The 16,297-nt window shown below is 39.4% G+C and overlaps 2 protein-coding genes across 4 annotated transcripts; one reads left to right on the top strand and one right to left on the bottom strand.

Annotated features, from left to right (window-relative positions):
• The first annotated feature begins 201 nt into the window (after positions 1-201).
• LOC121797675 (ubinuclein-1-like) lies at positions 202-11,896 on the top strand. Of its 3 annotated transcripts, none has more exons than XM_042196323.1 (12): positions 202-708; positions 1,411-1,503; positions 1,640-1,716; positions 2,313-2,727; positions 6,406-6,502; positions 6,594-6,703; positions 7,021-7,107; positions 9,937-10,035; positions 10,272-10,406; positions 10,708-10,755; positions 10,980-11,078; positions 11,304-11,896. In XM_042196323.1, exons 1-12 carry the CDS (start codon positions 352-354, stop codon positions 11,697-11,699), a joined length of 2,013 nt encoding a protein of 670 aa, XP_042052257.1. In that variant the 5' UTR covers positions 202-351; the 3' UTR covers positions 11,700-11,896. The 3 variants fall into 3 exon arrangements, with proteins under 3 accessions (XP_042052257.1, XP_042052255.1, XP_042052254.1); XM_042196321.1 differs by having other exon boundaries at positions 203-708; positions 6,424-6,502; positions 9,937-10,062; XM_042196320.1 differs by having other exon boundaries at positions 203-708; positions 9,937-10,062.
• A 132-nt stretch (positions 11,897-12,028) lies between these two features.
• On the bottom strand, positions 12,029-15,073 carry LOC121801475 (eukaryotic translation initiation factor 3 subunit I-like). The gene is made up of 8 exons (XM_042200974.1): positions 14,696-15,073; positions 13,976-14,191; positions 13,344-13,471; positions 13,139-13,258; positions 12,955-13,044; positions 12,553-12,639; positions 12,384-12,463; positions 12,029-12,279 (listed from the first exon to the last, which is right to left on the bottom strand). Exons 1-8 carry the CDS (start codon positions 14,877-14,879, stop codon positions 12,204-12,206), a joined length of 981 nt encoding a protein of 326 aa, XP_042056908.1. The 5' UTR covers positions 14,880-15,073; the 3' UTR covers positions 12,029-12,203.
• Between the last annotated feature and the right edge of the window lie 1,224 nt (positions 15,074-16,297).

The raw sequence follows: 16,297 nt of genomic DNA, 5'->3' as shown, positions 1-16,297 counted from the left end.
TTAATTTTTTTAATATACTACTATAAAAAATAGATGAATAGAGGGTTAGAAAATGAATTTCTAAAATAATTTGGGAAGAATATGAAATATAGGGAAGTTTTGGGCTTCCGACACGTAATTTAATCCTTCCTTTATTCCTCGTATCAGCATATTGCTGTAACCATTTCAAGTATATTAAAAATAAATAAAATTAAAACAAATATCAAAAGAAAAATTAAAATTTTATTTCCATCTCTCTCACTCACTCACTGATCAGCTCAAATTTAGGGCTTTTCCCTTCAAAATTCCCCCAATTTCGTTACTACCCTAGCCCCAAAGCACTGTCAATTCCATTAACAGAGCACGAAATTGATGGTGAGAGGCGCAGAATCCGGCGGGCCCGAAAATGGGCCCGGTTCGAAACCGGCGCCGTCTATAGAGGTCGGCGGCGGCCGGGTGAGGTTCAGGGTAGACCTGAATCCCGGTGAGTCCACAATTGTCTCGTGGAGAAAGCTTCTCAAGGAGGCCAATTTGAGCGAGCCAGAAGGGCCCGGCCAGTCGGGTTCGGGCCAACCTGGTGAAGCCCGCGGTGGCGCCGTGTCGGAGCAGCTCCATCCGCCGCCTCATGCGGAGGCTCCTCGTGCGAAGGAAACGGCGGAGAATGAATCGAAGGAGTCGCAGGCGAACCGATTGAGCAACGTGATTGAGAGAATTGAGAGAATGTATGCGGTAAGTTGGACGAGAACTGGTGACTTTTTTTTTGTTACGGGCTCGTTGGATTTTGATTGAGCGTTTGAATTCATTGTTGTGTTCGTTTCGGTAAATGTTTCCTTTTTTTGGAAGGATTTATGGCGGGAATATTGCATGCAGCGTTGTTCTTGTTGATTTAGTGAAGCTCAGTGGAAAATTCTTTGCATGTTGGTTTATTTTGTTAGATAATTAAATTTTGAGGTGCAGTTATGTGAGAGTTGGCCTTAAAGAGTATTATTTTGTTGAACTGAGCATATGAACTCGTTATTTTATTATATCTTAGTTTCTTAATTTTTTTTCTATAATATTCCTTTTTCTATTGAGATTCAAGTAAGGTCACATTTTTGCGGTTGACCTAGCATTCATTTAACTCTGTGGTTTGGACTATTGTTTGTGAATTTATAGCCTATATTTAGTTTGATGGTTTATTAATATGTTTTGAGCTTTTATTTAACAGTGGAGTAATTTATTGTTCTTTTTCTATTGAGCTTTGAGTAGGAGCACATGTTTGTGCTTGACCTAGCTTTCTTTTAACAGTGTGGTTTGGAAAATTGTTCGTGAACTCACAGACTAGATTTAATTTGATTGTTTATTACTATGTTTTGGCTTGGATACTAAGTCTCGTTTCTGAACTGGGTGGGATTTTGCTTTGTGTATGTGGATGTGTGGTGGAACATGCAGGGTAGCAGCGATGAGGAGGATCTCGTTCTTGATAACATGCCTGATGACGATGAGTATGACACCGATGATTCTTTCATTGATGATACTGAGTTGGTGGGCACTGTTCTTTCATCAAGTTCCCCTTTTTTATTTTATTTTTCTATGCAACTTTATTTTATTTTTTCCCCAAAATATTGATACTCAGGTGGTTAGCTTATTATAGCTTGATATTTCATGGTTGTTTATGCAGGATGCCTACTTCCAGGTTGATAGGTCTGCTACTAAACATGATGGTTTTTTTGTTAACCGTGGGGAGTTGGAACGCATGTATGTATACGTTAATTTGTTTGATTTAGTCTGTTTACTGCAACCTAATCTGCCTCTTAGCATTGTTTGATTAGACCAGCATGAACCTTGTTTACTTTAGATATTTCAAATTTCGACAAACAGAAAACAGAAGGAAGAACTATTTTAGATTAATTTAATACTTATAATAGTAATTTTAGTTTCAACCAGATCCAATTCTATAAAACTCTCAATTTTTTTGAAAGCTACTTAGCCAAGCGCTACAATTGCTTGGAATGCAAAACTAAAGATTATTGTAACTGGGTTTGTGGTGGTCCAACATTTTCTATTATTCTTAACTGTTGACTGCTGCTATTACTTTATGAAAAAGCTTAGTGTTAAAAATTAAAATCCTTGAATGCATTGTTCTAACTCTCTGTCAAAGTGTCACTTAATTTTTGTTTTTCAGTGCTATTTTGTTGGATGGTTCACCAAATATGACTTTGATAATTCTGGTTTCACCTTATGTGAAACACATACATCCTAGTTTAGGGCTTACCTTTTGCAATATGCTCATCTTTGTAACATGATATGAAGGTATTTCAGTCCTATTTATGCTACTGTAACTATTATTGCAGTGAACTTTCCTTATCCATGGACAAGCAGCCAAAAAAGAGGAGAAGGAAAGATTTGGCGCAAGGTTGTGGGAGTGATGATGGACATAACCAGCATAAAGTTATGAAAATGGGATCTAAAGGAAAGAAAGCATCATCATCCATTCCAAGAAGCTCAACTAGTCCGGTTTACAAGGAGGCTATATCCAATGTAGATATGCTATATTCTCAAGCTGTTTTGACAAAGAAGGCAACAGATATCCAAGTTGCTATAGATCCTTCAAGATTGCAGAATGATGGTGCTGTAAGCCAGGATATGTATAAGGACCGACGAAAACCAGGAGTTAACCTTAACCCATCAGAGAAGCATACTAGCAAATCCAAAGAGAGTGAACTTCAGAATATCTCAACTCAAAGGGCAAATGATAAAACTTCACATGTAAGCAAATCTCAATCTGGAAAACAACTAGATAATGTTGATGGTCTGGATATGTCGATTCAAAAAAAAAAAAAGAGAAAGGTGCACTTGTAGAAAGACCCAATCTTAATGTTGTCGCAAGTAGAGCTTCCTTGTCAGCGCCATTGAGTAACTCCTTTGTTCATCCTTGCAGGAAGTTTATTTACTTATGAAGTTTATTTATCCTTTCACTTAGATATTGTTATGATTAGCACACAAGACTTACACACACTTGAGTTGATCACACACACTCACAGCAATATGAAAAACTCACACCTTGTTGCAGAGAACACACTAGAATTAGAAGTAGTGAAGAAGATGGTTTCTTGGAGAAAAACTGATTCTCTTTTATTGATTTTTAACACTCTTTTTCTCTAATCTACAGACATGAGTAACCGAGCTATTTAAAGCTCATACAATGAGTAGCAACTGCTACTAACCGAATGAAAACAAGAAACAAGAACTGTCAACTGCTCTATCTAACAAACTAACTAACTTCCAACGGCTAGTTTCTCAATGCTTCTTCTTCTCTTCTTCAGCCTTTAACTCTTCTTTCTTCTTCTTCTTATAACTGAATGAGCACTCCTTTTATTACAATTCTCCACCTGAGTGCACATCTCAATTCTTGCAGCAAATGTTGATCAACTTCTTGCAGTGATCAAACTTGTCTCTACTTGGGGACTTAGTGAGCATATCTGCTGGATTGTGCAAGGTGTCAATCTTGATCACCTTCACTCTTCCTCTTTCAATCTTATCTCTAATAAAATTAGCCTTATGTCTATGTGCTTGCGTCTCTCATGGAAAACCTGATGTTTAGCCAAGCACATGGCTGAACTACTATCACAATGCACCACCATTGTCTTTTGGTCAAAACCAAAGTCAGAAATCCTGAATCCAAAAACTCTCCTGCACAGCTGCAGCTGCAGTGAGGGCCATATACTCAGCTTCTGTTGTTGAGAGAGCAACAACACTTTGTAGGCTTGATTTCCAGCTGATCACAGTTCCAAACATAGGAAAGAGATAGCCTGTTTGGGACTTTCTGTTGTCTAGGTTTGTAGCATAGTCTGCATCACAGTAGCCCAATACAACTTCCTCAGTCTCCTTCTCCTTCTCCCAGCCATTGAAAACAACTCCCCAGCCACTAGTGAACTTCATGTACCTCAGAATCCACTTAAGGGCATTCCAGTGCTCCTTCATTTCCCCGGGTCTGCCATGTATCTGCTAGTAACTGAGATAGCATGAGCAAGGTCTGGCTTGGTACAAATCATGGTGTACATAATGCTTCCAACAACACTAGCATAAGGAATAGACTCCATCTCCACAACCTCTTGCTTAGATTTAGGGGCCTGCTCCTTAGATAGCTTAAAACTCTGAGATAAAGGAGTTGATGCAGCTTTAACATTTTCCATCTTAAATCCTTTTAAGACTTTCTCAATGTAGTCAGTTTGAAGCTTCCACAACTTCTTGCAGCCTCTGTCTCTCTGAATATTTATGCCTAGGATCTTCCTTGCTTCTCCTAGATCTTTCATTTCAAAACTAGACTTAAAATCCTCCTTGACTTGCTGTATTTCACTCATAGATAGCATATCATCCACATAGAGCAATAGATAGACAACAAGTGTTCTGCCCTTCTTTATGTAGATGCAGTCATCAAACTCTGACCTAATGAAGCCAATCTTCTTCATTTGCCCATCAAACTTCTTGTTCCACTGTCTAGGACTTTGCTTAAGACCATATAGGCTCTTTTGTAGTAAGCACACCTTGTCTTCTTCTCCAGTCGTCACATAGCCTTCTGGCTGATCCATGAAGATGGTCTCCTCTAGGTCTCCATTTAGGAAAGCAGTCTTAACATCAAGTTGCTGCAATTCCCAATCTAGCTGATTCACCACAGCCAATAAGATCCTAATAGATGTGTGCTTTACAACAGGAGCAAACACTTTATTGAAGTCCACTCCTTCTTTCTGTGTAAATCCCCTAGCCACCAGCCTAGCCTTGAACCTGATTCTATCTTTATCAGTGGTCTCAACCTTCTTTTTAAACAGCCACTTACAACTGATCAGCCTTCTTTCCTTTCCATCAGTTTTTAGCTTGGATTTGTCCACCAAAATCCAGGTTCTATTTTTGAGTAAAGACTCAATTTCTTCATTCATGGGTTCTATCCACCTCTCTCTGTCTTTACTTCTCATGGCCTCTTTATAAGTGAGAGGATCTGCAAATTCAATACTCTCAGCAGCACAAAGCGCATAATAGACCACATCAGAGAATTTCTCGGGAGGTTTTGCATTTCTCCTGCCTCTATCTCTTGCAATCTGATATTCTCTAGTAGTGTCAGCTGTAGTCTCATCATTGCCTCTACCTTGAGCTGGAGCACCATCACTTTCTGGATCAGACTCACTCTCTGAGTTATTAGCTCCACCTGCTCCTAGGCCAAGTCCCACAGACTCCACCTTGAAAATATCACTATCAGCTTCACTAGAGTCCATTTTCTCCTTCAAGTAAGGCATCTGGTCCTCCATGAACACAACATCCCTACTCACAATTACTTTATGCTTACCAGGCTCAATACACCAGAGCCTATATCCCTTAACTCCCTTCTGATATCCCAGCAAAATACATTTCAGAGCCCTAGCTTCTAACTTGCTTTGCCTAGCATGAGCATAGGCTGCACACCCAAATACCTTGTACTTTGAGTAGTCACTATGAGCTCCATACCACATGTAATCAGGAGTCTCAGATTTTAGAGCAGTGGATGGACATTTGTTGATGAGATAGGCAGTTGTGTACACTGCCTCACCCCAGAATCTGTTGCTCAAGCCAAAACTAAGCAGCAAGCACCTTACTCTTTCTAGGATAGTTCTATTCATCCTCTCTGCAACCCCATTCTACTGGGGGTTGCAAGGGACAGTCCTATGTCTCTTCATTCCTTTCTCTTTACAAAACAAATCAAACTCAACAGATAGATACTCTAGACCATTGTCAGTCCTAAGGCATTTTACACTCCTTCCCTTCTCTAGCTCCACCTCTTTACATCATATCTTGAATTTTGTGAATGTCTCTGATTTCTCTTTCAGTATATATACCCACAATTTTCTAGTGTAATCATCAATGATAGAAAGATAGTATCTCCCACCACCAATTGAACTTATAGGTGAAGGGCCCCAGAGATCACTATGTATATAGTCTAGAGGGGTTGTGGATGCAAGATCATTCAACAACACAGAGATATAAGTGGTTCGGCATAAGCCTACGTCCACTGACAGAATGAGAAGGATATATTGATGATCAGCTAAGAATTACAACGAAGAAGAACACTCTCAGATCGAATACAAACGGGAATTATGAACACTCATTTTCTCCCTCAATCTAACTTGAAACGCACCCTGGTTTCATTCCGTATTCTCTCTGATCTGGAGATGCTCTCTCTTGCTTATCTCTGATGCTTGTAGCACTACTTATAGGAAGAGTAAGATCGAACTCAATGCTTCTCGATCAGTTTCAATAACCGCTTCTTGATAACTACTCTTCATCAATCGGTTGTAACCGCCGTCAACCGCCAACCGCTATCATGATCACTTCTTGAATCGTTTAAGTGTTTTATCAGCTCAAAAACGCCTAACAGATATTATCATAATGAATTAAATCTTTTACTGGTTTTTACAGAAGGAATCTATTGTGCAGAGAAAAGAAGGTTCTAGTGTTAGACCAAAAAATACTCTTGAGAAGGCCTTCAGAGAGTTGGAGAAGACAGTTGCACCATGTATCTCACTACTTGTATTACATCATATATTATATCTCTTATTATAGTGTGATTCATGCATAGTTATTACTCCATGTTTTTGCATAAACAGTTAGACCACCTTCGACGGATGCTCAGGATCCTGTTAATCAATCTCAGCCGGGCAAAAAGAGATTGCCTCCTGAAATAAAGCTGAAGCTTTCAAACGTTGCTAAAGTAGCGGTACTCAAAAGTGATTGAATTGTTTCATCTTTGTTATAGAGCTAACTAATACTCCTTCATTCCCAATATCCATGGCTTACTTGTATTCCCTTTTGACATACTTAAAATCGTTAAATAATAGTAGTATATATTACTCACACACCTTTGCACCAATTTTCAACTCTCCCTGATACTCGTGCCCAAAAGTTTTAAGCCATGAATATTGGGAGTCTGGGACGGATGGGATGTAGGGCGTATGATTTATGATCCAGTGGTCTGTGCATGATTGGTTGCTTTTCCAGAATAAGTTAAGATTGTGTCCTTTATGGTTACTGCAGGCATCCTGCTATGGACGGATTCCAAAGGATGTGATCAACCGTCTAATGAGCATTCTGGGCCACTTGATGCAGATTACAACACTGAAGGTATTTTCCTCTTTAAGACCAAGAATTTACATTTTAAGGTCATAGTCTTTTGTTCTTCTTGCCTTGGGACGTCTTGCTTCATTTTAGAGAGTATATGTCTGATTTAAGCACCTTCGGCTAATCCTATGGCTGTAATATCTGTTCAAAATTAGATTCTTTTGCTACACATTGTCTGGAATTTTGTCTCTTTGAAGAATCTGGTCGGTCTTCATCAGACTGTTGTCATTTGGGATCCTGTTCTAAATTTATTTATTTTAATACAATTCGACATGTTATTTGGTTGATAGCTGTATATATGTTTTTGTATCGTGCTGATGCCCTAGATTATATACTTGTTATGTAGTTTGGTCCCATTATGTCAATTTATAATTCTTACTCCATTTGTATATTCTGCTGTTAACATTTTTTTTGTGATGACATGACACAAGTATGTTAAAGAATACGTCGAGGGGGACAGCTATGTCTTGGCTGAGAGAAATCCAAAATGTTAAAGACATGTTTTCCAAATGAAACACCTCTTCTGAGATGCATGACTTAGAAGTAGATATTTGTTGTGGAATTAATTTCTTTAGTCCAACAAATGATGCACTTTAACTTCTGGAAATAATTTTTCCTAAATTTTATCAACTTAGCTTAATTCCTCAAGTAACAAACCAAGAGAATTATGAAGTTCACTGGAAGAGTCTAATAATGGCTTGCCTAAATTCAGATGTTTATGAGTGCGGACCGGAGACGTTAATTACCTCATCTGGATGATGTTATAGGCAATTTCGAATGATCAGCCTGATTGAGCTTAGTGAATTTTATTTCTGTAATTTGAAAATCCTTCTCTTTACAAGCCTTTAGGGGATTTAATGCAGTCGAGTATCCTAATCATAACCATCAGTTGAAATCTAATTAAAGTTATTCTTTTTCCATCCATTCCATTGTCAAACAGTGTTGTCAAAATGTCATTCGGGTCGCTCGGGTCTCCTGGGTCGTGACCATCACCGCCCCAACATGGGTGGGTTGATCGAGATACAGGGTCGCCGCTGGGTCGCCCGGGTCGCCCTAAACACATGCCATCTCTGATTTCTCAAATCTCTCACATGTTTTCGGACTCTCTCAATCACAATTCTCTATATATATGCATGCACCACATCAAACTTTTCAAACCTACTTCTACACTTTAGAATTCGGACTCTTCACTCCTAAACAAATAAACAATTCAAAGATCTTTTGGTGCCACCCTTCATATATATTCCTTTGTTTTGATATTTTCAGCCAATGGTTTCAATTATTTATTGTGTTATGTCTTATGAATTGTTTTGATATTTTGATCATTTCTATTTTCCACTTTATCTCTATTCACATGAATTGCGTCTACATTTATATTATTTGATATATTATAAACATTAGAGCAATATATTTATTTTTTTTAATATTAAAAGGCAAAAAAATTAGCCTAGATTTTTGGGTCTCTCGACCCGCGACCCGAATTTTCACCTCATCGACCTGGTGCGCCCCGTGACCCTAACAACACTGTTGTCAAATAGCCGAGTGACTCTTATTTTGTTTCCTTTGTTAAAATTTTTATACATACTCTAGTAGTATGTGGTAATATAATCAAGAATCTTAAGTGGAGAAATGGAATGAGGCCAACCATCAATAGTATGGTAGAATGTTCCAAAGAAGGATAGCAATGCTATAGTTGAAACTACAGTGGAGATATATATCCAAGTATGGTTAGGAAAGTAAGCTGTACATTTATTTTTAATGTATGTACATACTGGAGTATATCGATTAATTAGCTTAAGTAATTTGGTCAAAATTATTGAGTGGAGTACTTCATGAAACAGGTAGAAGAAAATTTAGATGCCCATGCTCATTGTAAGTTTGTACAGTTCAAGCTGCCTAAGTTGATCGATTATTTATGCTCGTGGTTCTCCGGTTTTTGTATCTAAGATGTGTTATAAAGAAACTCAGCTTTTGGTTGCTGCATATCTATTGTAGTGAGTTCGTATATATTTGAAAAAAACATATGGTAGTTTATGGCATTTAAGTCGATCGGATGTCTTTTAATGAGGAAACGCTCCACGTGAGTAGTAGCAATCACGAGTAGGATCCTACATTTTTTTGCCCCTGAAGGTCTATTCCATGCTACACGTGGTGGACTCTACCGGCTGCTTTTTATTTGCTTTGATTTTACACGCATTTGTGTATATCTATATGAAAAGATCTGTGGTTGATATACCATCTGTCATCTGATGTAGCATCTTTAAGATCATCATCTGAACCACAATATAAGATCATTAATTGGGAATACGGTGAATCGGTGATACCTTTATGAGGGTACTTTACTTGAAACCTTATACTAGCAGGCTGATTAATGGTCTGTGCTTTTTTAGTATAAGCCGGTTATGTGGGGAATATATTTCCAATATCTTTATTTTTTATCATTATTCTTACCGCCTTTCCTCTTCAACCAGACTTGTTACTGGTAATTTGTCTTCACATGTATTCGTCCAAATACGTATTTTCCAATACTTCTTCCCTGCTAATAAAGACCGTTGAGTATATTTATGCTGTCTTTGTTTTGCTTCCCATTATTTTTTTCTTTTACTACTTTTTTTATTGACTGGTATACTTTTTCTCCATACTGTTTTATTGCTTTCTCGATTTGTTAGGGAGTAACAGTTACAACCTGCTTTTAGGAAATACTTTCATGCTTCTTGACTATATTATTATTATTGATTGGCATTATTAGCCTTGAAACTTGAATACCATGTGATCGTAATAGTGATTTCCTCACTAATTACTGATTCATTACTAACCATATTTTATTGCCAGAGAAATCTTAGGGCCATAGCTAATATGGGATTATCCGCTAAACAAGAGAAGGATGATCAAATACTGAAGATGAAACAAGAAATTGCTGATATGGTTAAGGTGCGGACTGCGCGCATGAAATCAAAAGTATGTCGTACATTAAATAATTTGGTTTCCAGCAGCTTTATTGGATTACATTGTCATTATCAATTACAGAGTATAATATTCGACCGTTTTTCTATCCTCAACTCCCCCCCCCCTCCCCTAATAACTGCCAAGGAATCTTGTTCATGAGTGAAGATTTGGTTTATGTGATGATATCTATTCTAATACCCAACTTCTTATTTGCATCGTAGCTTGAACAGCATGCTGCGAATTCAGATGATTTTCAGGAAATCTGTCCAGATGAGAGAGAAGCTTTGAAACACAAATACAGCTTGGACGATGTGTTGGAAAATAAGATTTGTGTGTTATATGACCTTTATGTTGAGGTATGCACCAGATTTCTGTAGTTCAAGCAAACAGTTGACAAATACTGATCCCCAAAACAAATAGTACTCCCTCCGTCCGTGAAATGCTGTCCAGTTTTGCCATTTCGGTCCGTCCGCGAAATGTTGTCCACTTTGCTTTTTTTACCATTTTTGGTAAATGGACCCCACTTTCAACTAACTCATTCCACTTTTCTTCACATTTCTTAAAACTCGTGCTAAGTCAAACGTGGACAACATTTCGTGGACGGAGGGAGTAGTAACTAATTTTCATATCTGATTGATACTCCGCTTTTCATCTCAGAGACTAGAAGATGATTCAGGTCCTCCAGTCAGAAAGCTATATGAAGAGGTAATTGAACTGCATGATCTAGTGTTCGTGCATAGAGTTCTGACTTTTGTGGTGGTTATTTGCTTTCATGTTGTCTTTGTCACGTGTGGGGATTCTGGACAGTTTTCACTCAATTTATTCAATTGTCATTTTCTCTTCATGCATGCTCGGAGATCAGTTAGTTATTATGGGGGATTATAGCTATATATGACTTCTGTTATTTGATATGACTCGTTGCAATGCAGCTTGCTTTGTTATGGCCCAGTGGCTTCATGAGCAGTGATAGAATTAAACGTGCTATATACAGAGCTAAAGACAGGAAAGGACTTTGCAACTTCCGGAAGGTATGTGTTTTACATTCTTTTCGACTACAGTGTGTTTCTAGTTCCAGTATTAATGATATCAGAGGGCTTTTGATGAGTACCCTTTAAGCCTCGTCATATTCTGTCGGATGAAATTTGAATGATTTTGATAAATGCCATCAAGTTTAAAACCATAATTAAGTGCAGGGATTCATATAGGTTTTTGTAGTCTGCTAACCGTCATCTTGGTTTCATTTCTTGGCTTAGGATCGAGAGAAAATCAAGAAGAAAAAGGATTCAGCGCCGAAAGCACAGGATGCCTATAATGGTACACTGGCAATGAATTCTCACGAGAAATTATTGCCTCGCGATCGTGGTTCTAAGTTGGCAAGCAGTTCAGCTCCCAGTGCTGCTCGTGGGCCTGTTACCACCGCAAATGGCCCCAATCCCGGCAGCAACCCGAAGCAGGAAAAATCAAATAAGTTAATCTCCAGCAGCAACCCAGATCATGCTGATGCAAAGCTGTCAAGTTTGCTACCCAAAAAGAAAGTCAAGCAGAAGCCCAGTGCCGAGGTGGCTGAAGCCAAGCTTCGCCTCCAGAAGCTGGAGATTTCCAAGGCGGAGAAACAACACAAACTTGATAATCATTTGGGTTTTGTTTAACTGCGCAAAGCATTGCACTGGGTAAAATAGTATTTCAAGTTATTAGATTTTGTTTTGGTTTATCAAGGTTTGTAGTATTTTTGTAATTATTGCAACAGAACTACAGTTTTAGAGTATGTTATGAGTTAGATTATTATGTTCAATCTATGTGAATATAAACATTCATTCCCAATCCAAAATCCAAATCCATTAATGCATATAAGCCATCACCTAAAGGTAAGATGTACAACACAGCTCAAGTCATTGAGCAAGAGTAGTTAAGATTTTAACTGATAATATGATAATATTTAAATCAGTAATTCATCTTTGTTAAACCAATTAGGCAATGATTAGGTCAACAGTAATTTAATATACTTGAGTATAGTACTACATTAAGTCTCTCAAAATTAGGTTGAACTACCCGATAATATAATAGATTTGGCGATTGATCTATACAAAATTTAATGTTCCAAAATTCATCACAACATGATGGTATTAAATTGAAGTTGACCAAACACTTCTTGTTCAGATCTTGATATTGAAGTAATCCGGATCAAAGTGGTGCAACCTTACATATCCATCTTCCCCTCCGCTTGTGAAACTACATGAGAAGGAAAAATTCATCATATCGAAACTCACAACTTATATTCATGTGAAGTTTGGTGAGAAGGCACGAGATGTGCAGGTACAGGGAAAAAATCTCACCTCCTGCCATCCGGATTGAATGCAAGGGCATTGATAGGCCCAAAATGGCCTTTGACACCGCCTATTTCTTCGGTGAGGATCTACAGAGGGGAGAGCGAGAAATCATTGACAAGCTCTCATCTTATCAGTGCAAATTACATTTGAATGTCATGTAGCGTCATGAGTTTACCTTGTCGTAGAATTTGGCTTCAAATTTTCCAGCACGATGATCAGTTGTTGTGACAGATGATGCATCCTGACCACCTCCAAGCACCACCTATAAATGCCACCAAAGTCCAGACAGAAAACATATATGTTACTAATATATGAAAATGAATGCAAACATATTACACCATACGTGTTATGATGATGTGCATATAACATAATAAGATATCTACATCTCCATGGAATCCCAATACCTTTCTTAAAACATTATATATGTGCTGCATGACCAGTCATTATAGAATTAACAGCTGTTCCAAATGGACTACATTTCCAAAACCAGACCCAAAACAGATGCTACGAAGAAAAAATGGAGTGTGCAAAATAAAAAAACAAGCAGATATATGCCCCTTCTCCTTCCTACACTTACATGATCAAGAAGTGGAGACATTACAACTGCATTTACAGGGCGCTCTGTCCCATAGGTTTTGATAAGTTTCAATGTTCTTGTATCCCAGAGCTGAAAGTTAAGGAGAGATCAGTCAACATGGGAGGACTGCAAAAATTACAGAGATATAAAGATGTCAAAAGAAGTAAAGAAGAAACTGACAAACCTTTGCTGATTTATCCAAGGATCCAGTGAGAAAATGTGAACCATCTACCGACTTTGAAAGTGATGTAATAGTTTTTTTATGCCCTTCCTCCTTCTCAGACTCTTTTAGCAGCTTCCCAGTCTGCAATTCGGATACGATAATGGTAGAAACCATTGATTATTGGAGATAAAACTTTATTTCGCACCAACACCAAAACAATACTAACCTCAGCATCCCACATGCGAACTACAGAATCTTCACCACCACTTATTATTGTCCTATTCAGCGGTCCCCAAACAGCTCTATTGATTCTTCCTTGTGGACCCTTAAGAGTAAGAATGGATTCTCCAGACTCTGCGATACCAACCAAAAAATATGGAAATCCATGATCCAACACCCATAAAGTGATATGAAATGAACATCTGAAGCTAACAAGTCAAGGAAAAAGTGCAAAACAAACATCCGCATGCAGATGAAGCATTAATTTGTTTCATAAATTTCAATATAGTTCCCCAAAAATATTTAGGTGGTGTTCGGTTTCCTAGATAAATAATACCAAGATGTAATCTAGGATTGAGTTGTGAGTTTATTTTAGTCATAGGGGGTTAGCTATAACTAATTATCCCATGATTATCCATCTAGGATTGAGTTATCTCATGAACCAAACCCACTAAATATTTAATCCCGGGATACAATCTTGCAAACAAAACACCCCCTTAGTTTCTTCACAAATTTATTTCCATTCCACCTTAAATTAACCTAGACGGCTAGACGTGCATCTCGACATAGTGCAATAGTTATTTACAGGTTGACCATAATTGCTCGATAAATGGAAAATATATAATGCTAACAACTCACGATCTTCTGGGTCTCTTGCAATGCGCTTGATGTGGATAGCAGAGGGCAACCCCATGAAAGGATCTGTGGTTAAGACGGCAAGCTTATCACCAACAGCAAAATCAACAGACCTCGCTGGTGAATCAAAATTAAAAGTGAAAAGCAGAGTTCCAGTCTGGACATCCCATATTTTTGCAGTCTGATCAGCACTCCCAGTTATAAGTCTCGTGGAGTCCCCTAAAACATAAAAATATCCATCACACGGCTTCGAATACGCCAACAAAGTCACCAAACAATGAACAACTAGTAGCAATACCATGCCAATGTCCCAAATTCACACGAAAACTTTAAACATCGCTACAACTGGGAGCATACAGTTACATAAAGTGGAACAAATTGCGAAACATAGCATAAAAACTCAAATCCGCTTCGATAATTGACAAACATTGATCGAGCATGTCTTATTATGAATGAAAGCCAAAGGAAAATGCGGTGGAGACTAGGGAGAGAAATGGAAATGAAAACGGCTTCAACATAAACCATCGAAACTAACACCGCCGCAGAAAATATCAAAATATAATACTCCATACAAACCTCTAAACATGAAGATGCAGTAGCATAAATCCGAAAAATTCAACCTAAAATCTCATAACAAATAAAACTCGAATCCGGGCCATTACTAGCATGAATTTTATCAATTAAGTCTCACGGAATTCAATAGACGAAAAGCAAAGAAATTACTGGAGATATCGCAGGTCCAAACGGCGCCGTTGTGGCCGCGGTAGGTGCCGAGACGCTCGCCGTTGTCGGCAAACCAGACTGTGGGATTGTGATCCTTCGCGCAGGAGAAGAGGAGATCGCCTTCCCGATTGTACTTGAGAAACGTAAGCGGCCTCTCGTGCCCTTTCATCAAAATCGGCCTCATCTTTGATTCCTAGATTTCCTTTCACTCTCGCACCAAATAACAGCGAACTGCTTCACGTAACAGTGAGCAGATCGTGTCAAACTTCCGGCGACAGTAGCAGTAGCAGTAGCGGCGGCGGCGGCAAAACCCTACCTCTGCGTCTGTGTTGCTTGAGTGTTGGTTTGAGCAGGAAGGCTTTACCCGATCCGGTTTGATTTAATGTTATTTTCCTTTTCCTTTTTCTTGAAAATCGATGTTCTATTAGAGCATCAGCAGTGGCTGGGAATTCCCGGCGGAATTCCCAAAAACACCTCCTGCCACGTCATGCGAACTTCCCACTACACTGCCACGTCATAAGAGCATCAGCAGTGGCGCAGAATTCCCGGTGGAATTCCCAAAAACACATCCTGCCACGTCATACGGACTTCCCACTGCACTGCCACGTCATTAGGACTTCCCACTGCACAGTGGCGGACATCCTTAAGGACTTCCCACAATTAAAAAAATTTAATGCAATAAACGGGAATTCCGCGCGGACGCCTGTGGGAGTCAACGCAATGGCGGACGTCCGCATGCCAGTCGCGACGAAATTCCCCGTAACGCCTCGGAACTGAGGTGTCCTCGGCGGAATTCCATATCCGTGCATACCATGCGCAATGGCGGACGTCCACCGCGGAATTCCGCAGGGACGGGCGCCATTGCTGATCGTTCTGGAGCCGAACATGGGCTTCTCTTTGGCACATGTCGGCAAATGCACGGACTCGATCGACATCGTCATGGGGTATCCCCATGCGTACATTGCTAATGGCCACGTCGTGGCTTGGACCCGCAGCACCAGCATCATCATTGGTCCAATCAGTCAGTGCTGGACCTTCATCTTCGACAATCATGTTGTGCATAATAATACATGCGTACATGATGTCGGCGATGCTGTCAACATACCACAGCCGTGTTGGACCCTTCACTGCCGCCCATCGAGCCAGGAGCACACCAAATACCCGCTCCATATCTTTGCGCACTGCCTCCTGGCAACCCACAAAATATATCTTCTTTTCATCTGCTGGGCATCTGATCGTCTTCACAAAAACGGGTCACATAGGGTATATCTCATCCGCCAAATAATAGCCCATATTGTGCTGGTTGTCGTTGGCGACGAAGTTGACAGACGGACCAACGCCCATGCACTGCTCGTTGAAAAGGGGCGACGACAGGAGGACGTTGATGTCGTGGTTAGACCCGGCTACTCCAAAATAGGCATGCCAAATCCACAGCCGGTAGTCAGCTACCGCTTCAAGGATCATCGTGAGATTCTTGGCATTGAAACCAGTAGTGTACATCCCTTTCCAGGCAGCGGGACAATTCTTCCATTCACAGTGCATACAATCTATGCTGACTAACATCCCCGGAAACCTGTGTTGATTCCCGTGCATATCCAGCAG

The sequence above is a fragment of the Salvia splendens genome, chromosome 4 (genome assembly GCF_004379255.2).
Source record: "Salvia splendens isolate huo1 chromosome 4, SspV2, whole genome shotgun sequence".
NCBI lineage: Eukaryota > Viridiplantae > Streptophyta > Magnoliopsida > Lamiales > Lamiaceae > Salvia > Salvia splendens.
This window is presented reverse-complemented; position numbering and strand designations above follow the sequence as displayed.